Genomic DNA, 27,110 nt, shown 5'->3' with positions numbered 1-27,110 from the left:
ACCCCCGATGCTCACCCCCGCACCGTCCCCGCAGGAGATGGACCTGGAGAGCCTGGAAGCCGCCAACCAGAGCCTGCAGTCGGACCTGAAGCTGGCCTTCAAGCGCATCGGGGACCTGCAGGCTGCCATCGAGGACGAGATGGAGAGCGACAGCAACGAGGACCTCATCAACAGGTGAGCGCGCCCCGCGCCTGGCTCCCGCATGGGGCACCTCACCCGGGCTCACCGCTTCTCCTCGCCACTTCGGAAACGCCACGGGGGTTTGGGGGGGGGGCCCTGGGCTGTGCCCAGCCTTGGCAGGGCGCTGTCCATCCATCTGTCCATCCATCCATCCATCCATCTGTGCATCGCTGCACGCGTGCATCTGGCCACCCGTGCATCCATCCGTCCGTCCGTCCGTCCATCCATCCATCCATCCATCCATCCATCCATCCATCCATTCACCCACCCACCCACGCAGCCCCCCACGCAGCCCCGCAACCGGCCATCCCCCCTCTTCCACCCGCAGCCCCCCTGCAGCCTGCAGAGGTGCCCGAAGCACGGCCGTGGGCGTTACGGAGCACCCCCAGCCCCAAATTTCTGGGGACAGCCCCAGGACCCCCAGGTCGCTAGAGGTTCAGGGTGCTGGGATCCAGCCCAGCCCAGCCCTGCAGAAGGGGTCAGAGCAGCCAAATCCCCCCCCCATCCCACCCCCCCTTTTGATTTACTCCCTTTTCATCCCCCCTCCACTTGATTTATCTTTTTTTTTTTTTATCATTATTTTAAATTCCATTTGAGTTCATTCTCTTATGTTTCTCCCTCCCCACCCCCTCCCAGTTTGCAGGACATGGTGGCAAAGTATCAGAAAAGAAAGAGTAAACTGTGAGGACCTCCTCTTTCCTTCTCCACCCCCCCAACCCCATCCCCATCCCCTAACCCCAGCTCACCCCCCCCGGGGCCGGGGGCCCCCGCATGCCACTGGCCCAGCTCCGCATGCAGCTAACAGCACCCGCGGCCTCACCGCCTGCCCCTAACCGCCTCCGCGGGGCCGGGGCCGGATCCTGCCACACCACCGGGCACCGGGAGGGCACAAAGCAGCTCCGGGACCCGCCGGAGCCCCGCTGTCACCCGCAATTAATGTCCCGCGCCACCCGGGCTGCCTCGTGCGCTCCCCCGCGATGCGGGTCCCAGTTAACTAATGGCACTCTCCTCCGGACATAAATTGCGTTTGACGGGGAGTTTAATTCCACCGATTTAAAACCTCGGCTGCCCCCTGAGTTTGTTTACTTGTGTTTTTATTATTTTTTTCATTTTTTATTTTTTTTCCCTCTTTTTTTATTTTTTTTTCCTTCTTTTTTTTATTTTTTGCCTTCTTTTTTATTTTTTTTCCCTTCTTTTTTTTTTTTTTGCCTTCCTTTTTTATTTATTTATTTATTTATTTTTAAAGCCGAGCGTTGCCTGGATATATTGCAGGGGAGGGAGCGGCGTGTGATGAAGTGCAGCTCGTTGCTTTGAATGTAACGAGGAGGATTCATACGCAGGGTCTATAACAGCCTGTGTCCCCCCCCCTCCCCGTGCCGGTCCCCGGGCTGGGACTGAGCCCAAGGCCGTGTGGATAAAGCACCCGTTTAGGATGAAATTATCCATCCCCGTGCCGGCCGGCAGCAGGGAGCCCGGCGGGGTCGGGGGGGGACACGAGGCTTCGATTTCCTCACGGGTGCTGCGATAACCCTAATGAAAGCAGTGAGCAGTTGGGTATTAGCAGAGATTTATGCAGGGATGCTTTTAACGCGGAGCAATGGATTTTTGCAACGCGCGCGGCACCTTCTTTCTAAAGGCAATCAATATGGTTATGAACGGCCATTATAAATTAGATGTTTTAAGCCAGATAGGGCTTTTTTTATGCCTGGGTGTAAATCAGGGGTTCTCCGTCACGGCGGGGCCGTAAATCTGCCCGCCGCGCTCGTGCGCCCGCCTTGCCGGAGTCATTTCAGCTCTGCCTGCTAAACTCCTGTTTACCCAGAGACATCAACGTGGCTCTTCCCCGCTGTAATTCTGCGCCTGACGGCGGCCTATAAAATGAACCCACTTATTTTCTCCCTGGCCCCGTGCTCTCGGCGAGCCCGAAATCCACCCCCCTGGGTTTCTGGAGCCGTGCCCCGCGTGGTTCCTCTCGCTCCCCCTGCGCCTCGTCGGTATTTTTCCAGCCACGTCGCCGTGCGCAGCCAGGGCTCTCCTGCTGCTGCGGCGAGAAGCGCCGCGTGCCCGGGGCAGCTGGCACGCTTGTGCCAAGCCCCCTCCTGCCCAGCATCCTCGCGTCCTCCTGGGGGGGCTTTTTGGGGGTCTTGGGGGGGGTCTTGGCACGGCTGTGGCTCGGGGAGCCTGAAGCATGCGGGTTTGTGCCCCCGAGATGGAGCAGGATGGAGCAGGATGGGTGCCAGGAGGTGGCCACGCCGGGTGCACGGTGGTACCTCCCTGGCACCCGGTGCCCCCCCGCTCACCGTGGGGCTTTCTCCCTCTGCCAGCGACGGCGACTCGGACGTGGACTCGGAGCTGGAGGACCGCGTGGATGGGGTCAAGTCGTGGCTGTCCAAGAACAAAGGCTCCTCCAAAGCGCTCTCGGATGACGGCAGCCTGAAGAGCAGCAGGTGGGTGCAGGTCGGGGTGTCAGCATGCAGGAGAGGGCGGGGATGGCCAACGAGGGGCCGGGGCGAGGGATGGACATCACCCATGGGTGCTGCGGTGCTGCATGATGCTCGTGTGGTTTTCTGGGGAAAGACAAACGCTGGTGAGAGGTTCAGTCTCTGCTGGGGACACATGTGCCCAGGTGCTGGCACGTCCCCAGCTCCCCACACTCTTTTTGGGGACCTCCCTGGTCCCCCAGCATCCCAGCTGCAGCCCCCTCCCCTGCCTCCCTGCTCAGGTACCTGTGGTGGGCTCCTGCCCCTGCAACCCCTTCCCATCCTCCCCTTTTTCACAGCTCCTCCATCTCGCACCCGTCCCTGGCTCATCAGCCAGCCTCACACCCCCCAGCTGTCCCCGAGGGGGGACACGTGGCCCTGCTCACGTCCCCCTGCTGCGGCGGTCAGGGCCGATCCCCGGGGAGCGCGCTCACCTGATGAGTGCAGATTGCTTTCATCCAAACCCAATTTCCTGGCAGGGCTTCGGGAGTCCCGGGGGGCTCCCCCCCCCCCTCCTTCTGCCGAGCAGGGGGAAAGATCTGAGCCAGTTTTTCTTAATTGCTTTAATTTATTCAGCGGTGCAGATGTAAAACATTTTGTTATTGGAGATAATTCCACCTTTTTCTGAAGTCGGGAATCAAACGCGGCGGCTCCAGGTAGCTGACAATGAAATAAATTGAACGAAGCACTTTAAAGGGGAATCAAAGTGACGGGCTAGAACAATACCCTCATTTGCATGGCGTTTGCCATGAAGCTGTTTTCCGCTGACGCAAATTATTTAGCCTGCCTCGCCGCACGCTGCTTCCCCCCCCCCCCCCAAGCTCACCTCCTTTCTCTCTTGCCTCCCCGGCGCGCGCCCGGTGCCCCCCTGCCCAGATCGGCCCCCGCGGACGGCCCGGAGGCCGAGGAGCGGCCGGTGTCGGTGGCGAGCTGCCTGAGCTATAGGAAACGGCCCAGCCTCAAGGACTCCATAGGCGGCCGCGGGGACGAGCAGACCCTTTTCAGCGCGCTGAGCGAGCGGCCCGAGTCCCCCGAGCGCGCTGCCCGCAGGGCGGCCCGCGGCGCCGAGCACGAGGACCGGGCGGCCGTCATCGCCCGCGCCTTCGCCGACGCCAGCGGCCGGGCTCGGCAAGGGCTGGGCAAGCGGTGGTCCCTCTCGGCTAACACCGAGGGCGAGAAAGCCTCCGTCGCCTCTGCCCCGGTGAGCCGGGCCTCCTCGGCCTCCTGGCGCGGGCCGGAGGATGGGGATGAAGGGGACGAGGGCTGCTCGGTGCTGAGCTTCGCCCTCTCCAGCCCCGGCAGCCTGCGGAGCCGCCGCAGTGGGGTGGATGGACGCCCCGAGTCGCGGCTTTCCCTCGCACGCAGCCGCCTGGATGAGGCGGATGAGGTGTCCCGGGGGCAGCCCCCGCTGGGGCGCAGCTTCTCCGTGCCCCCCAGGCCCCGCAGCGCCGCCTCCGAGGACGGGCCCCCCGGGGACGCCCGCCCGGTGGGGCACCGCTCCTACCTCGACCCTGACCTGGAGGCTGCCATCCAGGAGGTGCTGAGCTACCGCTCGCCGCGGGCTGGGGGCTTTTCCAGCCCCGAGGCCGACTCGGGGGATGACGGCCGCAGCGTGCGCAGCGTGAAAAGCGCGGCCCCCCTGGGCGCCGCCGACCGAAACCCCGGCAGCCTCCGCCGCTCCGCATCCGCCCTCGAAGTGTCCCGGTCGTCCCGGCACGCCAGCCGGCACCGGAGCAGCTCTTCCTCAGAGTCCTCCTCCTCCTCAGAGGAAGAGGAGGAGAAGAAGAAGAAGAGCTCCAAGAAGCGCGCCAAGAAGTCCAAGAAGAAATCCAAGAAGAAGAAGAAGAAGGCGTCCTCCGAATCGGGCTCCTCCTCCGATTCCTCCTCCGATTCCTCCTCCGGCTCCTACCGGAGCACGTCCAGCGTCAAGAAGGGCCCGCGGGCGGCAGGGGGGGGAGGCGAGGAGCCGGCGCGCCCCAGCCGGGGCAAAAAGGAGGAGAAGCAGCGCAAGAAGCAGGTGGACAGCCTGATGATGAAGTACCTGTACCGCCCCGAGAGCGACTGAGGCAGGAGGTGGGAGCGGTGTGTGCAGTGCAGCATGAACCTCCCCGTGTGCCACTAACCGCTCGCCCTAACCCTCGCCCGGCCCCGGATGGTTCTGGGGACCCCCCCGAAGCAGCATCCCTGCTGGGACCCTCCTCGTGTTCAGCCGACGCACCGGGATGACGCCGGGGAGCCCTAAATCCCCTGCCGGCTCCCCGCCGGCACCGTGGGGAGTTCTCCAGGAAATTTGGGGTGGGCAGGTGGGGGCCGCAGCCCTCCCCGTGGTACCCGGGTACTAACACGCACCCGCTGCAGTGTGTGGATGTTGGGGGGGGGACGCGGGTGAGTGGCCGGGGTGGGCGGCTGTGCCTTGGGTGTGTGGGGGTCCTCTGGGGCCGTATCCTGCACCCTATCCACCCCGGAGCATGGGGGGTGCAAGCAGCCTCACCCTAGGGTGCTGCAGCACCTTGGTGGCACCCTGGGGTGCTGCACCCCAGAGGGAAGGGTGGGTGTGTGCGGTGCTGGGGGCTCACCAGCCAGCCCAGCAGCAGGTTTTGAGCAGGTTCAATCCTTTCCTACGGCTTGGACAGGAGAAGGGCTGGAGGAGGAGGACAGAAAGCCTTCAGAAAGTTGTTGGATCGCTGGTTGGGCTGTTCCCCTGCCCGGGGCTGTCCCCAAGGGCTGGGGGCACAGCTCCAGAGTCAGTGGGTGCAGCCCAGCACCCGTTTGAGCCCAAACCCGGTGTTTTCAGGACATGGGGTTGTGCACGTGGGGTCCCAACAGCTGGGCACGCAGAGCGAGCAGGCGATGGCAGTGCCCAAATCTCTCAGAAATAACAAAAAAAAAGAGACCAAAGCAGCCCCGTTGCAGGGGGGCGGTGGTCTGGCAGCTGCCCCGTCCCCCCCTAACCCCTTTTTTCTCCCCCCCAGCCCCACGGGCTGCCGGAGATCCTTCACCTACGACCGATGGGACGAGGACCTGGACGCCACGGAAGGTGCCGAGCGCTCGTCCCGCAGCCCCACCAGCGACGGCGAGACGGAGAGCCGGGCCGCCGAGACCCCCGCGTAGCCCCCGCCGCCCTTCCCCTCACGGCCCCGAAATACTGGGCCCCACGGGCTCCTCGGGGCCCCCCCGGGCAGCCGGTATTTCTGTTTTGTTTTGTTTTTTTTTGCACGGTGAGGGGGGAGGACACAGACAGGGGGGGTCCCGGCTCTCTCCGCGGGGGGAGCAGCCCGGCCGGCTCGCTGGCTGCAGCCCCCGTGCCCCCTTCCCCGTCTTTCCCCGGCGGCTCCGCGCCCCTCGGTCTCTTCCTCAGTGCCTGCTGTCTCCTTATTTTGTAACTTAAAATCCCCCCACCCAAAAAAAAACACCTCCAGCAGCCCCCCCCCCCCGGGCACTCCCCGTGCTCCCCATCCCCGTTTAGTTGAGCCAAAGACGTCTCCGGCCGGGCCCCCGGGAGCAGCCGCCCCGCAGCCGGGAAGGGGACGTGGGGACGGGGTCCCGTGCGCCCCCAACCCCCCGGGCTGTGTGTGTCCCCCCACCCTCACCGGCCCCCCCACTCCACCTCTTTTGGTTTGCACTAGCCCAGCTGTGCGTCCTTTCTCATCCCCTTCCTTTCTGTATGAAAATAAACATCATTTCTGGCTGGTGACGCCGCCTCCTGCCTGCTCTGTGTCCCAGGGGGGTCACCCTTTTTTTTTTTTTTATGGGGGGGTGAGGATGGGTTTGTGGGGTGCAGCGGGACACCTCCTGCCCGGGGTGCACGGACGGGATGAGCCCAGCGCCTTCCCCGAGCCCACCCCACCCACGGGTGCTGGGGAAGGGGAGGTGGGAGACGGCCCCCGCAGGGTGCCGGGTGCCGACTCGTTTATCAATCTTCATAAATATGCAGATGAGCGGCGGAGATGGGAGCCCTCCGCCTGCCGCTGTTAATTATTTAACGAGGAGGAGACGGCGATGTGCGCCGCTGGCCGCCTGCGCTGGGCTTCAGCACAGGCACCCACCGGGTGCTGCCACCCAAAACCCCCCACCCCAGGAGCTCCCAGCACCCTGGGGACCTCTGGGGACCCCTGGCACCCTTGGGACCCCCCCAGACCATCCCGTTCTGCCCCCCCCCCAGCATCTCTTCGAAACAAATGGGCCGAGCTCGGCGCTCGCTGCTGTTACAGCCACGCTGCGCTAATGCGCTTTCATTAAGTGGGAGCGATCTAATGATAATAAAATGGCACATTTAACATTAAAACATTTAACTTGACTCCTAAGTGAGTGTGTCTCGCCGTGCTCTTCCAGCTCCGTCAGGCTGACAAAGCTCCCGGGGAACGGGCGCTTGGCAGAGCTGGGCTGGCACGCGTGGCGTGGGGGGTGTGGGGAGGCAGGGACCGGGATATAGGGACACTGGGGTGTAGGGGACCAGGATATAGGGACACTGGGAGGCAGGGATCCGGATATAGGGTCACTGGGGTGTAGGAGACCAGGATATAACGATGCCAGGATGCAGGGACCAGGATATAAGGACACTGGGATGCAGGGAATCAGGATATAGGGACACTGGGAGGCAAGGGTTCAGGATATAGGGACACTAGGAGGCAGAGGAGCAGGATATAGGGACATTGGGAGGCAGGGATCAGGATATAGGGACACTAGGAGGCAGGGAACAGTATATAGTGATGCTGGGGTGCAGGGTACCAGGATATAGGGTCACTGGGATGCAGAGGACCAGAAAGCTGGGGTGTGGGGCTGCTGGAACAGAGGGGTGCCAGGTGTTGGGCAGTGGGGTATAGGGATGTGGGGATGCAGGGTATCGGGATTCCAGGCTGTGGGGATGCTAGGATGCAGGGAGATGGAGGTGATGGCATTTTGGGGTGCAGGGATACGCACAGCGGGGCGTGAGCACCTACAGCGCAGCCCGGAGCACACCAGGGAAGCGGCTGATGGCGAAGGGGGCCGTGCTGTGGGATGGCTCCTCGCCCAGGCTCAGCTCGCACAGCAGCTTCCCCACCACCGGCGCCAGTTTGAACCCGTGGCCTGCAGGGAGGAGAAGTTGGGGGGCACACGGCCGTGTCCAGGGTGCCACAGGGGGGGCCGGGTGCCCCTCGCCTACCCGAGAAGCCGGCCCCGATGACGATGTTGCTGTGCTTGGGGTGCCGGTCCAGGATGAAGTCTCCATCTGGGGTGTTCTGTGGGGTCACAGGGTGAGCAAGCGGGGCTGGGGGCTGCACCCCATGGGCACAGGGAGGACACCGGGGGACGTTTCTTGGCCCCGTGGCCGGGGACAGAGGGGGCAGCGAGGTCTCACCGTGTACATGCAGGTCTCCAGCACGGCCGGCTGCGGCTCCAGCCCGGGCAGGTAGCTGCTGATGAAGCTGCTCAGGAGGGCGACATCGGGGTGGGGGGCACCCGGGGGGGCCCGGTCCCGATCCTCGGGGTCCACGGGGCTGCCGTGGTGGTAGCACACCTGGGGACAGCCGCTCAGTGGGGACAAACAGGGGGGAAAAATACGGTGCCCCCACCACCGTGCCATGCTCACCTTGACCAGCCCGGGGTACTCGAGGGCGGGCAGCCCGTAGATGCCATGGGGAGCCTCGGGCAGCCCCAAAGCCATGAAGCAGGGGGTGGCCGTGCTTGCACTGTAGCTGCCGGGCTCCTTCTCCCTCCAGTAGCACACGTCGATGCGCAGGGGCTGGGGAGGAGACACGGGGTCAGCCGTGCCCACGGCCACGCCGCCCCGCGGTGCCACCAACCCTCACCTGCAGCGGCAGGCGGAGGCCCAGCGGTGCCAGCACGGCACTGGTCCAGGCTCCAGCCGTGATGATGAGCCGGGGGGCTCGGTACACCCCGCCGGTGGTGGTGACGGTGAGCACGGCACCGGGCTGGATGCTCAGCACCTTCTCCCCGTCGCGCAGCGTGCCCCCGTGCCGGCGAAACACGTCCTGGGTGCGGGCAGCGGGAGGTGGCTGCGGGGATGGAGATGGGGACACCCACCCTGTCCCCCGTCCTTGTCCCCAAGGTGGCACCCACCTGCACTGCCCGCAGCGCCCGGTCTGCCCGGAGCACCCCGCCGCTGCCGTCCCACAGGGCCACGTCCCCGGCACGAGGTCGGAGGCCGGGGAAGCGCCGTGCCAGCGCCGCGGCGTCGAGGGTGTCACCGGGCCCCGCGCCGCGCCGGCAGCCCTCCAGCTCTGGGTCACCCGCCGGCCCCAGCACCACCAGCCCCGTCCGCCTGCATCCCCACCACCACGGTGACATTGGGGACAACGGATGGCACCGTTAGCTGCTTATTTCCTTAACGGCTCCTCCTTTAGGGAGCCCCATAAATTAACCGGAGCCGCGGGCTGCCTCCCCGCACAGCGCCGGACCCCTCGCCACCCCCAGCCCGGTTCCCCGGGGAGGGGACAGTGCCCGGCATGGGGGCTCGGTCCTCGTCCCCGTCACCTGTAGAGGCTGGTGCCGGCCTCGGCCTCCAGCCTCTGCCAGAGGAGGAAGCTGTCGGGCATCATGCGGGCGTAGTGCGCCTGCGGGTAGGCGCTGCGGGTGATGCGGCTCTGCCCGTGCGAGCTGCCCCGAGAGTGGGGCAGGACGAACTGTGGGGCACGGGGACATCGGGGTGACCACGGCTGCCCGGTGTCCCCGAGCCCCAACAGGTAGCGGGGCACGCAGCCCACCCTGATGGACGCTGCTCTGAGAAACAGTGGGGCTGGGGGGTGGCACTGGGGGCACGGGGGGGCTGGAACTGGGGATATGGGGGTGCTGGTATTGGGGACATTGGGGGGTCTGGCACTGGGGATATGGGCGTCTTGGCACTGGGGACACTGGGGGCCTGTTGCTGGGAGCACTGGGGGTCTGTTAGTGGGGACACAGGGGGCCTGGTACTGGGAATACGGGGGTCTTGGCACTGGGGACATGGGGATCATGGCACTGGGGATATGGGGGTCCTGGTATGGGGAACACGGGGGTCTTGGCATTGGGGACACCAGGGTCCTGGCACTGGGGACACGGGGGTCCTGGTACCGGGGGTATGGGGATCTTGGCACTGGGGACACCAGGATGCTGGCACTGGGGACATGGGGAGCATGGCACTGGGAATATGGGGGTCCTGGCACTGGGAATATGGGGGTCCTGTCACTGGGGACACTGGGGTCGTGCCACCAGCACACCCGGGCTCTGTGCCATGCGCATGGCACGGGGTTGGGCACAGTGCAGCCAGGTCCCCGTCCCCATGCAGCAGAGCTGGGGACACGGCAGAGTTGGGGACACAGCGGGGTTGGGGACACCAGTACCTGCTCCAGCAGGAGTGTGTCCCGGTGCCGCTGCGCCAGGTGGTAGGCGGCGAAGGAGCCCTGGATGCCAGCCCCGATGACGATGGCGTCATAGGACGCCTGCTGGGGCTGGCTCAGGGCAGCCATGTCCGTCCTCGTCCCCGTCCCCTGTCCCTGTCCCTGTCCCCGTTCCCCTCGCGCCGCCAGGAGCCGAGCCAAGGGGAGGGACGGGGCAGAGTCCGTCCGGGTGGAGCTGGCAGCAGAGCCTTGGCCACCCTCCAGCCTGCAGCGGGAGCACGTGGGGACACGCTGGGGCCGGATCCTGCCTCTCCCCATCCTCAGAGCCCCCCCCGATTCCCCACCAACACCAGCACAGCCCCTGCTCCCCGTGCCACCCCTACACCACTGCCACCCCGCTGCCACCCGCTGGCACCGCAGGGACCCGTCACCCCCTGCCAGACTTGCACCCAAGGGCGCTGCGGGGTGCCCTGGAGGCAGCCAGGAGAGATTGGAGCAAGTGGGCAGCATGAACACGATGGAAAATTATTTTCCCTAAACTCCCCGCTCCCGCCCCACTGTTTTGTGCCTGCTCTTGGGACGAGGGGCTGGCCATAACCCGGCCGCGCACCGAGGGGCCATTTGTGTGCGGATTGCAGCCCGCGCCGTTTGTTTCAGGGGAAACATTTTTTTTTTCCTCCGGGGCAATTTATTATATCCATAAACTACTGGGTTGCCATCTCTGTGTTTTTTTTTTCTCCCCCTCTGCCAGCAGATAGCCGTGATTTAGGGCCCGCCGGGCGGTGGGTGCACGGCCAGGCACCCTCATCGCCCCGCTGCCCACGGTGCGTTTTGCAAGCGTGCAGATTTGGGGTGCGATTTGGGATGTGGGGACACACAGGGGGCACCACAGGGGGGTGGGATAATGCAGGCAGGGGCTGCGCTGAGCCCCCCCAGCTTGCGCTGCCTGCCTGCTAACTCGGGGAAGTAATTCACTCCGGCTCCCGTGGTATAACAGGCATTATTTACCAGCTAGCTGTCATTATTAGGAGATGTTAAATGCCGTTATCCATTTTGCTGCCCGCCCGCTCACCCCTGGTGAGCACACGGCGGGCTCAGCACCGCGGCGGGCTCAGCACCAGGCGGGTGCCCGGGGGCTGTGCGCAGCGCGGGGCCCCATTACGGCGGCGCCGCCGCCCCCTCGCCTTTGATGCTGCGAATAAATTCACCAATTTCCCAGGGTTTCAGCTCGCTTTTCCGCCGGCACCCAGCCTTTGAACAGCCCGTACCTGCTTCTGCTTTTCGCTGGGAACATGAAGAATAATTAATTATCCATGAAATGTTAAATGGCAAAAATGAACTCCTCTCCCACTAACGGCGCGGTAATGGATCGCGCTGGAAAAGCCCGGGGAGGCCACCACGGCCGTGGGGACAGCCAGGGACACCCGTCAGGGCACGGCTGTCCCCTCCAGGTGGGGCCCACGGTGGGGCAGGATCAGCCCGTTGCTTTCCTTGCGTGGCTGAGCACAACCAGGGCTTATGGCTTCGGGGGATGCCGGCACCCCAAAGCAGCCGCATCTTCCTGTGCTTTTGGGGACCCCCCCTGCACCTCCAGCCCTGCATCGGTGGCAGCAGGATGTGGCTGGAGGGGGCAGAGCGTGCTTTTTCGTGCCCTGCCACCGTCCTCTTGACCTGGGTTTGACTTAACCACAGGCGATGCTCGCGGCAGCAAGAAGTCAGCTCCCTAAAGGAGCTGGCGCAGGTCAGGAGAGCGGTGCCAGGCCGCGGGGTAAGAATGAAATATTCCCTGCCGGGCTGCAGAAACTGCCTGGATCAGGGCTGGAGGGATTGGGAATGAGGAGATGCAACCAGGGCCTGGTGGGGCTCGGCACTGGCTTGCTGCATCCACTGCATGCACTGCACGCACTGCACACGCTGCATGCACTGCGCCCACTGCGCCCACTGCGCGCTGGAGTTTCCCCAGGGCCACCGTCACCCACGCAACGCTCCCTGCTGGGCTGTGCCACCCTCAGCACCCAGCCAGCCCCTACAAAAGCCCTAGAGAAATTCCCCAGGGAGCTCCAGGAGCTGAGGTGTGAGGGGTTCAGGCTGCTTTCGCCCTCCTTTGCCTCTCCCCGTCCCGCGCCGCCCGCGAGGCTCCGAAGGCTCCGAAGGCATCTATCCGCGCGGCGCTTGTTTGCTTTGTCTCAAAATCAACAGCCGGTTAAGGCAGCCCCTCATTAGCAGTCCAGGTGCGTGCCGGGGGAAGCGTCGGGCGGATTAAAATTGTTTGAATATCGCCACGTTAGAAACTTCAGTTTGGCCCCAAAACGCCCGTCTCCCCAGCCCCGCCGGGGTTCGGCGCACGGCACATCGACGGAGCCGCCGGCGGATCAAACGCTGGGGTTCGGTGCGTGGCAGGTGTGCCAGATCCCTGCACGGCACCCCCAAGGGACCCCCCCACACCGAACCAGGCCGTGGGTCCCCGTGGCAGGGCCAGGCTCCCCCCCGGTGCCGTGGGTGGGATTGAAGCCCCCCCGGGATGCCCCGAGGGCCGCGTTTGCCCCCAGCCCCATCATTTTGGGGCTGCGGGGGCTGCGCGCGGCGCGGCGTCAGCGCGGCGAGGCGAAGCCATCTGGGCTTTCACGGAGACGTGGGGGGCGGGGGGGGGGTGGTTTATTAAACAAAGAGCCCTTTTTTTTTCTCTTTTCTCTCCTTTTTTTTTTTTTTATTATTATTTTTAACACAAGGCAGGAGCCGTCCAGCAGCCAGCACCGAGCAGCTCTGCGCTGGTGCCAACGCCATCTGCCTGCTGCAAGGATGGCTTCCCCCCCACCACCGAGCCCCCCGGGGGCCGTGCCGCTGATTAGGGGGGCTGCAGCCCGAGGGAGGGGTCCTGGGGGGGGGCAGAATTCAGCCCCTGGATGGGGGGGGAGGAATGAAACGGGGGTGGGAGGGATGGGGAGGATGGTGCCCAAGCTGTGCGAGCTGCCATCGCCCCCAGGTTTCGCTGCTTGAGCGTGATGAGCCCGGCCCTAATTGGGGCTATTTAGGGGTGGGGGAGGAATGGGGGGGGGTATGCAAGGTTGGGATGGGGTGGGGGTCCTTGGGGGGGGAGGAAAAAAGGGAAAAATAAACAAAAAAAAACAGAGGATGCGATGCGCAGCTCTGCCTTTCCCCCTCTCCATCCACAGCCCTCAATAGCTCCACCCCACCAACATGGGGGGGGGGCACTGGGCTTTATTATTCTATTTTTTTTTTTTCTTCTTTTTTTTTTTGGGGGGGGGTGCCCCCCTCCCCCAGCCTCCCTCTCTCCCAGCATCACGGCGCTGGGCGGGGAGGAGGCGGCGGCGGTGGCGAAGGGAAGGGAAGGGAAGGGAAGGGAAAGGGGGGGGGGGGGGCGCAGGGAGGAGCCCCCCCCGTTCGCAGCCCGCAGGATTGGCGGGCGCCGCACTCGGGGCGTTGGGAGGGGAGGGGATGGGTGGTGGTGATGGAGGGGGGGGGGGAGGTTCCCGTTGCCCCCCCCCCCCCCCCCCCGCCCGCAGCGCGGAGCTGTCCGCGGTGCTGCCGCCGCCGGCCATGGGCGCGCTGCTGCTGCTGCTGCCGCCGCTGCTCGCCGCGCTGCTCCGCGCCCCCGCGCACGGTAAGAGACCCCCCCCCCCCCCGCCCCATTTTACATTTTATCACCCCCCCCTTTCATTTTACGACCCCCCGTACCCATTCTGCACCCCCCCGTGCCGGTGGCCCCGCTCCAAACTTTGCCAACTTGAACCCCCCCCCCCCCACATCTCCTCTCCAGCCTCCCCCTCTATGCGCCCCCCCCCCCCACCAAACGTTAATCTTGTGCCCCCCACCCCAAAAAAAAAATATCCCCCGGTGGGGTTTTGCAGCCTGCAACGCCGCCCACGGTGGGCTCCGGTGGCACCCCCCCCTTTTACCGGGGTGTGAAATGTGGGGGGGGTACGCGGAGCACGGTTTGGCACCGCCCGGGGGGGACCCGCTTCTCGCCCCCCCCCCTACGGGCAGGCTACGCCCCATTGGGGTCCGCTCCCTCCGTGCAGACCCCGCTGTGGGGTTGGGGGGGGATGTGGGGGGGTGTTGGTGGGGGGGGCTTTTTGGTTGCTGCATCGCTTGGGGTGACCCCGAGGTGCGGGGTGGGTGGCGGGGAAGGGCAGGGGGTGGCTTTTCCCAGGGGGAGGACCACCACCCGCATCCCCCCCCCGCCTCGCCGACCCTAAAACCACCCATGGGTGCAGGCACCTTCGCCGCCGTGCTGCTCAGCAGCCCCCCACCCCCAAAAAAAATAAAAAATAGGGGAGCTGGAAAGCTTTGGGGTGCCCTGATCCGGCACGGCGCAAGCGATGGGGGTCTGGTGAGGGGGTCTGTCCCCACGGGGGGGTCTGTCCCTGTTGGGGGGTACGTCCCCGTGGGGTGCAGGCTGCGTGGAGGAGCCAGCCGCAGGGAGCAGCCGTGCGGGGAGTTACATAAACTCCCATCTGGCCGCCGAGCCCAGCCGGGAAGGACGCCGTGGCCCCGTGCCCGCTGCTATTCCCGGCTCGCCCTGCCACCCCAAAGCTGCTGGCCTTGGCCCCATTCCTCTTGGGGATGTAGGGGACCCCTCCCGTGGGGTGAAAATTGGGGTGAGGCTGCGGGGAGCCCTGTCCTGCTGTGTGGGGGGGTGGTGGGGATGCAGGGGGGTCGCGTCCCTGGTTCTGTTTGGGGTTGGTTCTGTCCTAGGAGAGGGGGCCCTGGGTAGGGCAGGATTTCCCCAGAGGGAGGCTGGTGCTTGCCGTGTCAGTTTAATGATTTCTAATGAGCAATTACCTCCAGTCAGTCCCCTAATTTCTGAATATCAATAAAGTTAATTAAACTCCGCATGTGTATTTCCCCGAGCCGTAGAGGTAGGGATGCCCTGGGAGGTGCTGAGCTCTTCCCGGGGCTGGGAGCGGTGGGGTCCCATCCACCCTGTGCCCCCCTGGATGTGGTTTCGGGGCTGGGGGCTGCCTGTGGGGTCAGCCCCCCCAAAAAATCCCCGTTAGATGGGGGTCCCATCCTGGCACTGACTTTTGTGGCACCGCCACGCTCGGTGTGGCCTTGGCTCAGCATCGGGGCCGGTGCGTGGTGGGGACGTGGCACGGGGACAGGGGGCACGGGGATGGGGGCTTGGGGCCCTCAGCCAGGCCGGGGGATTGGAGATGCTCTCAGGTGGTGGTAAGGAAGGGTCTGACCCTGTCCCCTTCCTGCCAGCCCCACCCCGTGCTGTCCCCTCCTGGGGGCAGCCCTGGCTCCCCCCTCCCCGGTGCCCACCGGGGCAGCTCCGTGGCGCTGCCGCAGCGAGCGGCTGCGGTACCAGGGCACGGCTCCATCCCGCCTTCCCCGCAGCACCCAAGCTCTGAAACCTGCTCAGCCTGGATTTTTGGAGGTTTTTTTTGCCACGCTGAAGAGTCCAGCTTGTGAGGAGGGGTCCTAGGAGCAAAGGCAGGCGGCGTGGATCGAGGCTGGGGGGGCGCAGGGCCTGGCAGTGCCCCCCGGCTCTGCTGCTCCATCCGTCCTCAGCAAGGCACACCCGGTAGCGGTGCTTTTTGGGGACCTGCAGTCTGTGTGCGTGCCTGCTGGGGGGGGTCTTTGTGCCCCCTCGGAGGGGCTTTGCGTGCAAGGAGGCTGCCGGGGAAGGAAGCGAGCGAGCATCTGCTTCGGTAATTAACCGAGCGCGCTCTCCTCCCCTGCGTGCCTTGGAGGAGTGCATCGCCGCCACGCCGCCGAGCTGCCGGGCCAGGATTATCTGGATAATGCTCTTAAGCGGGGCAGGGGTGCCCCACGGGGACGGCGAGCGTGGCTGGGCCAGCGGCAACCCCTCGCTTGGAAACTCACCGGGGATGGAGCCGGCGCTGGGCACCGCACCGGGCACGGCGCTGCCGCAGGGTGCCAGGAGGCTGTGCGCTGCGAAGGGCACGGCAAGGGCATGGGGACACCCTCACGGGGTGTTTTGGGGACCCCCAGGCTGGCACGGGGCTCGCCGGGGCCCGTCGGGTGCTGTGCGGTGCCCGGGGTGGGCTGGGGGCTTCGGGGGGCGCAGGCGGCTGCCCCCGGGGAGGTGGATGAAGTTGTGTCTCCGGTGGATCCGGCAGGAGAGGATAATTTAGCTTCCAATCAATTCTTTAAATGCGCACAATTGAAAGATTGCCTCTGAAAGCTGCCTATAACCAGGGAGGTAATGGATTCTCTCCAGTAACAGGCGGCGGTGGCGGTGGCTCGGGAGCGGCAGGATCCCTTCCTCGTGCCGGGGTTCTGCTCCCCAGAGGGCTCCTGGAGGGGCCAGGGGTGTCCCCAAGCTCCCCCGCTGGGACCTGGCCCCGTGCTCCCCGCGGTGGCGGTGACCGTGGCGCGGCGTCCTGGTTTTGGGGACACGTCTGGCCCTCGGCCCGCTCGCCGTGCCGCTGGGGGTTATTACGGATATAATTTAAATGCAGTAACGAGCTGCTCTGAAGGGATCAAATATTAATCAGCCGCGCGAGCGCCGCTGTGACCCTGTGAAAATGGAGAGAGGTGCTTGAAATGCCAGATCAGCCGGCGCCGTGCGGGGGCTGTCCCCAAACAGGGGGGGGCTCTGGCTGTCCCCAGCCGCTGTGTGGTCCCCTTGGGGGTGGCCGTGGCATCAGCCCTCGGTGGCTTCCAGCCCGAGCTGGGTGGCTTTGCTGTTAGTGTAGGCCCTACACAAACAGAGCAGCGATGGGGTGCCGGGAAGGGTGCGGGGCTCTATGTTACGGGGGGAGGGATGATCCTGAGGGGTTGGTGGGGGGGTTAGGGGGAGGTTTGGCACCCCCAGAAGCATCCCCGTGCTGCTGGGGCTGGGTTTTGGCTGCGGGGAGGCTGTCGGGGCCGAGCAGCCGAATGGGGAGCCCCAGGAGCGGGTTTCATGCGCTGAGCGCCGCCGCCTTTCGGTTCTGATCGCTGGCAGCAGGAGCAGGGCTGGGAGTCGGGGGGGGGACACAAAAACTGGAGCAAAAACGTCACCCGTGCACAGCACCGAGGCTGCCCCGTGCAGCCCCGAGCTCGGCCTGGCACCCCAGGGGATGGGGCTGGCACCCCAGGGTGGCACAGGGGGGGGGGCTGTGACAGGGATTTTGGCACACGGCTGCGGGGTCAGGGGGGGGCTGCTCCGGGCGCTGTGCGCATGGGGAGGGGGGAAACGCCGCCACGAGGCTGGCTGGCTCCGCCGGCGTGCGTGGCGACAGCGATCAGGTCCGAAATAGCAGCAGACATGCAATTTATCATCGCTGCTGCTGCTGGAAATCGCCGTACAAATGCATTAGCGCCGCAGGGAGCGCGGGGAAGTGGGGGCGCGGGGAGCAGGGGCGCGGGGAGCGAGGGCGGCACGGAGGGGATGGGGGCACCACGATCCGGGGGCGCCCATCTCCCTGGGGTCTCAACGCATCGGTGGCCCAAATTTGGGGTCACCAAGATGGAAGGGGCCAGGCTGGGCCCCCCCGGAGCCCCCAGGCTGGGTGCTGGGTGCCGTGGGCTCGGTGGCGGCGCGTGCCGGCGGCGCGGTTGGATGTCAGCGGGCGGCTCGGCCGCGATGCTCCGGGGAACCGACTGCGGCGACATGTGACATGTGTCAGCGGGTAAATGACTGTTCAATTCAAGGAGAATCGCAAAACATACAAGGTCAAACGCTTCCCTGCGAGCGCCACCATGAATATTAAAGCCGGGCTGTGCCGCCAGCTGCCGGGGCTGGAAGCCGCGCTCGCCCACGGTGTCCCCGGGGGCTGCCCCTCGTGTGTCCCCTGCTGCTGCACCGGGTTCTGTCGCTGCTTGTCACCTCTCTGGAGAGGGGACAGCAGCCCTGGTTTGGCCGTGGAGGCACCAGGGTGGTGCTCACGTGCCGTATGTGTGCGCCCACCCACCCCTATCCGTGCTCGTGTGCCACCCACCTGCATCCTGGTGCTGCCTGCGCCCACCCACGGGTGCCCATCCCTGCCTGCACCCACCCACGCTCCCTGCCTGCTCCTGGGCACCCAGGAGGGCGTCCCAGTCCCCGTGCCACGTCTCCATCCCTGGGGACACCGAGGCAGGTGGCAGAGACGGGGAGTTGCCATCGGTCAGGCACATCCCCATGGCTCGAGATGCTCAGTCCGGTGGCACCGCACGTGCCCGTGGTGGCTGGGGACCGCAGGAGGGTGTCTGGGGACTGGGGGAGGCTGTCTGGGGACCGCGGGGTGCCGAGCGTGGCGCCGGCTGCCTGACAGCTCATTCATCACAGCTGCCAGCCCTGGCCACGGGGGCAAAGCCAGATTGGTTTTAAATTGGAAAACAAACCTCGGCTCCTACACGTCCGCGGCCCCTGCCCTTGCTCTGGGCGGCGAACCCGGCTCCCTGCACCGATCCTGCACCCCAGCTGGGCGCCAGCACCCCCAGGATGGGGAAACTGAGGCAGGGCGCAGGGCCGGTGCCGGGGGCAGCCGAGCATCTGGCCCATCCCAGCTGCTTTGCCGGGCGCTGTGTTATTGCTTTATTCGCCGGCCGTATCGATCGGCGCTCCCCGGGCGGCTGCGTGCCTGCTTATTTATTTATTTGCGACACCAGCCGCGATTGATTTCTGCCGGGGGGGCGGCCGCCCGCCGCAGACGGATTAGTCTCCAGCATCTCTCCGGCTCGCGGCCGCCGTTAATAGACTCCAGCCCGGCAAAGCCGATGTGACGGATTAGGACCACGGCCCGGCCGCAGCCACGTGCCCCGCATGCCAAGGGGGCACCCAAGGGGACGGAACGGCCCCTTTGGAAGGGTCTCGGCCCCCCCCGACAGCACCAGACCCCAGGGTGGTGGGTGCTGGGTAGCAGAGGTCCCTTTGTCACCAGCCCCCGGCCACCTCGGGGACCCGGGAGGGACAGAGCCATGGCACGGCCACTGGAGATAAGCTGCTTAGAGACGGCTGCGGAGGTGGAGGTTGTAATCCCTGCGGTGCCTGAGGGGCACAGTGGTGGCATCTGGGCTCGCTCTGGTTTTCTGTGGTGCCCCCCAGCACCCGGTGTCCTCCGAGGGTCAGGAGCATCCCCTGGTGCCCAGAGGTACCCCAAATCAGCCCCTGGTACCCAAAACATCTTCGTGGCACCACGAGCATCTCTTGGCACCCAGAGCATCCTAGTGGCACCCAAAACATCCTCGTGGCACCACGAGCATCCCGTGCCACCCACAACACCGTGGTGTTATGGCCCCATCCACGCAGCCCAGACACGTGCCACCGTGCCCCCAGCACCCTGAGCAGGTGACAGGCTGTGGGTAGGGGGTGTGAGGGGCTTGGGGGGGGGATGTCTCTGCCCCAGCGCCCCCGTTTGCTGTGTGGGACAGCTCACGAGCAGCGCGGGACCAGGCCCGGAGCGCCGATCTGCTGTAAAAGCCTAAAAGCGATTTTTGGCGCCCTTCAATATAAACTCATTAACTTTTATGTTCTAATAAATGGATCCTGTTAGAAAATAATTCTGGCGGTGCCGGGGGGCAGGTTAACCTCGCGGAGGCGTCGTGGCTGGGCGCTCACCCCCCTGGGCAGCGGGGGGACACGCGGGGACAGGGTGACGTGGTGCTGGGGACAAGCTGCAGCACCCAGCGGCTCCCCCCACGCTGCTCTCCGAAGCTAATGTCTCTTAATAGTCCCTTAAAAGTGGCAGTTGCAGAGTAATTAATCTTTGCGGGGCCCTGCCCTGCTACGGCTCAGTCTAATTACCCGGTAATTGGCAGTATCGTGTCATCAGCGCCGGTGCGCGGCGAGATGTGCCCATGCGCCCTGCTCCGTGCCACGTCGGGGTGCTGAGCGTCACTGTCACCCCCCCCCCCGGCACCACAGCACGGCTGGGATAGGGGCTGAGCCCCCCCGCCCCCGGGACCCCCACAGTGGCTCGTTAGGGCTGATGAAGTCCTGTTCTCGTTTGGGTTAATTGGGGTGTTCGCAGAGCTGGGTGTTGATGTAAAGGGGGCTGGGAGGTGGCACCGGGGGGGTCCTCAGGGCTGTGTGGGGCAGCAGGGAGGGGGCCAGGTCTGGCATATTTTGGGGTGCTGGTGGGCACGGTCCCAGCGTTGGGGCTACGGTGACGGCCCCGTGGTAGCCACCTGCACGTCTGCACCATGGGGATGGGGGTCCTGGGGGGGTCCCTGCCACGGAGAGGGCAAGCTGAGGCCAGGGCTGCCCCCAGCAGGGCTGATTCCAGAGGACAGGAGGGCAACCCTTAACGTGCAGCGTGACCCAGCTGTGCGTTAATTAGCCAAGCCCTAATTGCCCATGCTGCCCTGGTGAAGAGCACGCTGGGGTGAGGTGCGGCCGAGCCCTGCTGCGTGCGGTCGATGCGCTCGCTCGCTGCCCTGGCTCAGGCCCTGCTCACCCAGGAATGCATCTGGAGAAAGCAATCGGCTTTATCGACAGCCCTCGGTCCCCCTGCCACCGCTCTTCTCCCCGTGGCACGGCACGGCACGGCACCGCTGTGCTGGGAGCGTGGCCAAAAGGTGCGGGTGGCACCGCAGCATCACCGCGTGCGGCATCAGTGCGCAGTGAAGGGCTCGTGCTTGGGGCAGCGCCGTGGTGAGGTGTGGGTTTGTGGGGCAGTACGGGTTTGTGGGGCAGCATTAATCTGTGCTGCAGCATCAGTTCGTGGTGCAACATCAGTTTGTGGGGCAGTTTTGGTCCCTGGTGTAGCATCAATCTGTGGTGCAGCATTAATCCAAGGCGCATCGTTGGTCTGTGGCGCAGCATTGGTCCACGGTGCAGCATCAGCCCGTGGTGTATCATCGTTCCACGGTGTGTCGCCAGCCCGTGGTGCACCACGTCCCCGCCACCCCACCCTCTCTCTCCTCCCCCCAGGCTTCAATGGGCTGCAGGGGAAGGCCGGGGAGAGCTCGGAGGCTGAGGGGGACCCCACGGCGCTGCCCACGCCGGCCGAGCGGGAGGCCGAGGCGCGCTTCGTCAGCACGGCGCCCACCCTGAAGCTGCTCAACCACCACCCGCTGCTGGAGGACCTGCTGCACGAGGCCTTCCTGAAGAAGGATTACCTGGCCCAGGCGCCCTTCCCGCCCGCCCTTCCCGGCCCCATACTGCCTGCTGATGCCCTGCGGCCGGCCCCTGGCCCCCCGGCCCCCCGCTCCCCTCCTCGTGCCCCCGCCTTGCCCCGTGCCGCCTTCCCCACCGCCCCCCTGACCACGCCAGCCGAGCGCCCGGGGCCGTGGGGGGAGCCGTGGGGGGTCACGCCGGGTGCAGACCCCTCGCCCTCACCCACTGCGGGGTCAGGATCGAGCCCCGCAGCCCCCAGCTGGGTGCCCACCACCCCTGGCACGTCCCCGGGGGGCACTGGGGTGTCCGGGGACGAGGAGGGGACCACCACCACCTCCACCATCACCACCACCACCGTCACCACGCTGCAGGGGCCAGGTGAGCACCGGGAGGGAGATTGGGGGGTCGGGGAGACACGGGGCTGATGCGGGGGTCTCCTTGTCACCAGCCCCGTGCAACCGGACGCTGGCGGGCCCCGAGGGCTGGCTGGTGTCCCCAGAGCCGGCTGGTGCCCCGTATGACAGCAGCCTGGACTGCACCTACACCATCTCCGTCTACCCTGGCTATGGCGTGGAGATCAAGGTGAGCTGCGGGTGGCACAGGGCGTGAGTCCCTGTCTCCACGCATGGCCCTACAGGGCGCAGAGAGCCGTGTCCCTGTCCTTGTCCCCATCCCTGTGCCACTGTCCCAGGAGAAACAGCTCAGGGCATCGCCCACCCTCGGGCTCCAGAGCAGAGACGTGGGTGCACGGGGCTGGCGCGATGCCCCGTGGCTGTCGGCTGCCACGGCTGGCACCTGTTGACGAAGAAGCAATATAGGATTTAATTAACGACGGCATCAACCCAATCTGGCATCGCCAAAAGCCTCCTGCAAGCAGCAGGCAGCAGCACGGGGTTGCTGCTCCGCGCTCAGCCCCCAGCTCGCCGAGCCGCGCTCGCCGGCGCCGCCGTTCATCACCGCGCAGCGCTGCTTAATTAACATCATTAACAGCAAATTGCTCCGGAGTGCTGGAGCACGCGCCTGGCTGCCGCGGGCCCGGCCGTGCCGCAGGGCTCTGGCTGGGCTCTTGCTGCTCCATGTGCCACGGGGAGATTTACGGCGGCGCTAACCGTGTTTGAAAGGCGCTGCCCCGCGCGGACAAGCTCCGGCGCGCTATCGACCGCGGGAGATCCCGCTGCCAGGGAGCGCGGTGACACCCCCATCGTGTCTTTCCCCCCCCCCCCAAGGTGCACAACATCAGCCTGGCCGAGGGCGAGACGCTGACGGTGGAGAGCGCGGCGGGGCTGGAGCCCGCGGTGCTGGCCAACGAGTCCTTCCTGCTGCGGGGCCAGGTCATCCGCAGCCCCGCCAACCTGCTCACCCTGCGCTTCCAGAGCCCCCAGCCCGCCAGCCCCGGCTCCTACCGCTTCCACTACCAAGGTACGGGGCGCTGCCGGGACTGCTGACACCCCGCGGGGTGCTGCCTGTCCCCGTGGGGTGCCCCCGTTGGTGTGGCACCAATTTGCAACACGGCGATCCAGGTTAAGCAGGTACACTAATGGAGAGATAATTAGCACTAGAAATTACGCCCTCATTGAGCACCATCAGCAACATCACCGACATGCAAGGGGCTGGGGCTGAGGGCTGGGTGCGGGACCCCCATGTTGGTGCCCGGAGGGGGTCTGTCCTGCCCCGTAACACCACCGCCCGCCCCCAGCCTACCTGCTGAGCTGCCCCTTCCCATCGCGGCCCGCCTTCGGCGACGTCTCGGTCAGCAGCCTGCACCCCGGCGGGGATGCCCGGTTCCGCTGCGCCGCGGGCTACCAGCTGCAGGGCGCCCGCCTGCTCACCTGCCGCAACGCCACCCGGCCCTTCTGGAGCGCCCGCGAGCCCCAGTGCATGGGTGAGCCCCGGTGCATGGGTGAACCCCCTGTGGGGACGCGGCCGGTGCCACCCAAGCACCCGTTGACCACCCCTGCCCGTCCCGCAGCGGCGTGCGGCGGGGCTATCCGTAACGCCACGGTGGGGCGCGTGATCTCCCCCGGCTTCCCCGGGAACTACAGCAACAACCTGACCTGCCACTGGCTGCTGGAGGCGCCCGCCGGCCACCGCCTGCACCTCCACTTCGAGAAGGTCTCGCTGGCCGAGGATGACGACAGGTTTGGGTCCGCACGGGGTGGGAGAGGGGGCACCTCGGGACAGCCCCGCGCCATGAGAGGGGGTGGGAGGGGTTGGCCTTGCTGATGGAGGGGTGATGTTGGCCGTGCTCAAGGACAGGGGGATGGCAGTGCTCAAGGACGGGTGCTGTTGGCCATATCCAAGGATGGGTGTCCTTGGCCAAATTCAGTGATAGGTGCCGTTGGCCATGCCAGGGGATGGGGACCATTGGGCACACTCAAGGCTGGGTGCCGTTGGCCATGATCAGGGATGGGTGCTGTTGGCCACGTCCTAGGGTCAGTGCTGTTGGCCATATCCAAGGATGGGCACCGTTGGCCATGTCCTAGGGTCAGTATCATTGGCCACGTCCAAGGATGGGCACCGTTGGCCATGCCCAAGGTTGGGTGCAGCGCCCTGACCCCCCCGCGCCTCACCAGGCTCATCATCCGCAACGGGAACAACGTGGAGGCACCCCCGGTGTACGACTCCTACGAGGTGGAGTACCTGCCCATCGAGGGGCTGCTCAGCACCGGGCGCCACTTCTTCGTGGAGCTCACCACCGACAGCAGCGGGGCCGCCGCGGGCATGGCGCTGCGCTACGAGGGTACGGGGTCGGGGTCACGGGGAGGGGGCAACCCCACACACACCCCCTCCCCAGGACCCCACAGACCTCTGCACGTGTGCCCGCAGCCTTCGAGCAGGGGCACTGCTACGAGCCCTTCGTCAAGTACGGGAACTTCACGGCCAGCGACCCCCGGTACCCGGTGGGCACCACGGTGGAGTTCAGCTGTGACCCCGGCTACACGCTGGAGCAGGGCTCCACCATCATCGAGTGCGTGGACCCCAGCGACCCGCAGTGGAACGAGACGGAGCCGGCGTGCCGCGGTGGGCACCGGGGACGGGGATGGGGGGCTGTGGGTGCCGGACCTGGGGGGGATGGAGCTGGGGATGGGTCACCACGGGTGGTGGAGCCACCACGGCGCGGCGCGTGCTGGAGGTGAGCGCCACGATGCTGGGTGCTAGATTCGGGGTGCCAAAGCGGGTGCTGGAGCTGGGGGGGGGCCACGGTGGGCGCTGTGGCGAGTGCCCCCACGGTGGTGCCGAGCCCGGCGTGCGCCCGCAGCGGTGTGCAGCGGGGAGCTGACGGACGCGGCCGGCGTGGTGCTGTCGCCCAACTGGCCGGAGGCGTACGGCAAGGGCCAGGACTGCATCTGGGGGCTGCACGTGGAGGAGGACAAGCGCGTCATGCTGGATGTCCGCGTGTGAGTGCGGGGGGCTCCGCGGCACGGGGATGAGTCCGGGAGGGTTTTGGGGGTAGGGACACCCACCCTGCCCTCACACCCCCCCCCGTGTCCCCCAGGCTGCGGCTGGGTGCCGGGGACGTGCTCACCTTCTACGACGGGGACGACCTGACGGCGCGCATCCTGGGCCAGTACACGGGCGCCCGCGGCCGCTTCAAGCTCTTCGCCTCCAGCGCCGATGTCACCATCCAGTTCCAGTCCGACCCCGGCGCCGGCGTCTTCGCCTACCGGCAGGGCTTCGTCATCCACTTCTCCGGTGAGCCCCGTGGCAAGGAGGGGTGTCGGCGTCCTCCCCGTCCCTGTTCCTGTCCCTTTCTCACCCCGCTGTCCCCGCAGAGGTGCCCCGCAACGACACGTGCCCCGAGCTGCCCGACATCGCCAACGGCTGGAAGACGGCCTCGCAGCCCGAGCTGCTGCACGGCACCGTCGTCACCTTCCACTGCTACCCCGGCTTCGAGCTGGCCGGCACCGACCTCCTCATGTGCCACTGGGACCTGACGTGGAGCGGCGACCTGCCCTCCTGCGAGCGGGGTGAGCAGCGGGGACACGCGCCCCCCACGTCCCCTCCTCGCCCACCCCATCCCTCGGCCGCATCCCTCACCTCCCCGTCCCTGCCGCCCGCAGTCACCACCTGCCGCGACCCCGGGGACGCCGAGCACAGCCGCAGGGTGGTCTCCAGCCCCAAATTCCCGGTGGGGGCCACCGTGCGCTTCGTCTGCGACAAGGGCTACGTGCTGGCGGGCGCCGGGCTCCTCACCTGCCACGACCGCGCGTCGGGGGGACCCAAGTGGAGCGACCGCCTGCCCAAATGCATCCGTGAGTCGGGGGCACCCCCGGGGGGCCGGTGTGCACCCAAGGGTGGGGAGGGAGGACGAGCGGGCGGTGACGTGGCCGTGCCCTTGCCCTCGCAGCGGAGGCGTACGAGCCCTGCCACAACCCCGGCGTGCCCGCGGGCGGGCGGCAGAGCCCCGAGAGGCGGCTGTACCCGGCGGGGGCCACGCTGCGCTTCTCCTGCGCCTCCGGCCGGGCGCTGCTGGGCGAGGGCACCCTGCGCTGCCTGCCCGGGCACCCCTCGCGCTGGAGCGGCTCTCCCCCCATCTGCAAAGCGGGTGAGCGGACCCCCAACCCCTGCCCCGGCACCCCCGTGGACCCCCCCCCTCCACATTTCTCCCCATTTATCAGCTCCTTTTGCAGCCTCCTACGATGAGTTTTACAGCAACCGCAACCTGGATGGTAAGGGAAGTGGGGGCTTGCTGGGGCACCCATGGGTGCTAGCACACAGTGGGCACCCCGGGGGTGCAACCGCTGCCGGGTGCCCCCCCCGTTGAGCCCTTCCTTTCCTCCTCTGCTCCCCCCGGGGCAGCCGTGGCCAAGGCAGTGCCCTCGGGGCCGGCGCTGGAGGGCACCAACGTGGCCATCGCCGTCTTCCTGCCCGTGCTGGTGGTGGCCCTGCTCATCGCGGGCGTTTACCTCTACTTCTCCAAGTGAGTGCCCACCGGGGGGGGGTCCCCAGCACCCCCCCCCCATGCTCCCAGCCCCTCCGTTGTCCCCCCTTTGTCTCCGTCTCCCCGCAGGCTCCAGGGGAAGCCGGCCCTACAGCTGCCCCTCTCCGGCTCGCACCCCTACGACCACATCACCGTGGAGTCGGCGTTCGACAACCCCACCTACGAGACCGGAGTAAGCACCGGCCCCCCCGCCCCCATAGCCGGGGGTCTGCGCCCCCTCCCCCATGGGACCACGGATAAAGGGGGGGATCGTGCTCCCCGGGGACCCCCCCCCCGGTTGCTTGTCCCCAAGGGGTGCGCGCAGGGGGCCGTGCACCCCCCCCGGGGAATGAGTGGGGTGGGATAGGGGGGGCTTGGGGAGGGGTATGGGGTGGGTGGGCATCCCCCGGGACGTTATAGGGTGGGATGTGGGTCTTAGGGAGTGTGTGTGGGGTGGGTTCAGCCCCAGGGACGTGTGTGGGATGGGATTTGTGTCTCAGGGACCGGGTAGGGGGTGGGATGTGCATCCATGGGGCCATCCAGTGGATGGGATTTATGTCTCGGGGAGCGTGTATGGGATGGGGTATTCACCCCTGGGGCTATCTGTTCCATGGGATTTACGTCTTGGGGAGCGGGTATGGGATGGGACTGCACCCCCAGGGCCACCTATTAAATGGGATATCCACCTTGGGGACCGAGTATGGGATGGGACACCCCCCCCAGCACTATACCCGGGGTGGGACAGCCCCCCCAACGCCCCCACAGGGGACGCAGCACCCATCCCAGGGACTGGGCTCTGTAGGACAAGCTTCCTACGGGATGTGCCCCCCCCCCCGGGACCATATAGGGTGGGAGACGTTTCCCCCCCACCCCGGACACCCCGCAGCATCAGGGGGTGTCCAACCCCTCGCAGTCTGTTTCCTTTGCAGGAGACGAGGGAATACGAGGTGTCCATCTAGCCCGGGGTGCCGCAGCCCCCTCCTGAGCCCCCCCCCCCCCCAAACCCCCCCCCTATGGGGCCAGGCACACCTCCCGCAAGGAGCCCCCCCCCGGCGGGAGCCCCCCTCCCCAAAACCTCCCCGCCACCCCAACCCCTCCAAGACCCCCGTGGGGTCTCCCCCAGCCCCCCCCCGACCCCCCTAATGGGGGTGGGCAGGGGGTGCTGAGCCCCCCCCAGTTTCCCCAGTGATGGAGGACGC

At 66.3% G+C, this 27,110-nt stretch overlaps 3 protein-coding genes across 14 annotated transcripts in view; 2 read left to right on the top strand and 1 right to left on the bottom strand.

The window, feature by feature from the left end:
• MYO18A (myosin XVIIIA) overlaps positions 1 to 6,347 on the top strand; it is a 36,335-nt gene extending 29,988 nt beyond the window's left edge. For 10 of the 12 annotated variants that reach the window (XM_084299477.1, XM_084299480.1, XM_084299482.1 and 7 more), the window contains 5 exons: positions 35 to 174; positions 817 to 861; positions 2,505 to 2,627; positions 3,537 to 4,733; positions 5,633 to 5,771. In XM_084299477.1, the coding sequence (XP_084155603.1) occupies positions 35 to 174; positions 817 to 861; positions 2,505 to 2,627; positions 3,537 to 4,725 (1,497 nt within the window). In that variant the 3' untranslated portion in view covers positions 4,726 to 4,733; positions 5,633 to 5,771. The other 2 variants (XM_084299478.1, XM_084299479.1) reach the window with 2 other exon arrangements.
• A 1,249-nt stretch (positions 6,348 to 7,596) lies between these two features.
• On the bottom strand, positions 7,597 to 10,105 carry PIPOX (pipecolic acid and sarcosine oxidase; the record flags this gene model as incomplete). The annotated part of the gene is made up of 8 exons (XM_084299505.1): positions 7,597 to 7,727; positions 7,804 to 7,879; positions 7,999 to 8,157; positions 8,230 to 8,382; positions 8,450 to 8,632; positions 8,721 to 8,922; positions 9,135 to 9,283; positions 9,980 to 10,105. The coding sequence occupies 8 exons, from the start codon at positions 10,103 to 10,105 to the stop codon at positions 7,597 to 7,599; spliced, it is 1,179 nt and encodes a 392-aa protein (XP_084155631.1).
• A 3,429-nt stretch (positions 10,106 to 13,534) lies between these two features.
• SEZ6 (seizure related 6 homolog) lies at positions 13,535 to 26,896 on the top strand (the record flags this gene model as incomplete). Its single annotated transcript, XM_084299947.1, has 17 exons — positions 13,535 to 13,598; positions 20,805 to 21,368; positions 21,439 to 21,572; positions 22,217 to 22,409; positions 22,687 to 22,872; positions 22,960 to 23,128; positions 23,564 to 23,730; positions 23,817 to 24,011; positions 24,250 to 24,388; positions 24,487 to 24,683; positions 24,764 to 24,958; positions 25,052 to 25,243; positions 25,339 to 25,536; positions 25,622 to 25,660; positions 25,791 to 25,911; positions 26,002 to 26,104; positions 26,825 to 26,896. The coding sequence occupies 17 exons, from the start codon at positions 13,535 to 13,537 to the stop codon at positions 26,894 to 26,896; spliced, it is 2,928 nt and encodes a 975-aa protein (XP_084156073.1).
• Positions 26,897 to 27,110: the final 214 nt, after the last annotated feature.

The sequence above is a fragment of the Netta rufina genome (assembly GCF_964035555.1).
Source record: "Netta rufina genome assembly, chromosome: 21".
Lineage (NCBI taxonomy): Eukaryota > Metazoa > Chordata > Aves > Anseriformes > Anatidae > Netta > Netta rufina.
Note: the sequence above shows the minus strand (reverse complement) of the source record. Positions and strands in the feature narration are given on the sequence as shown.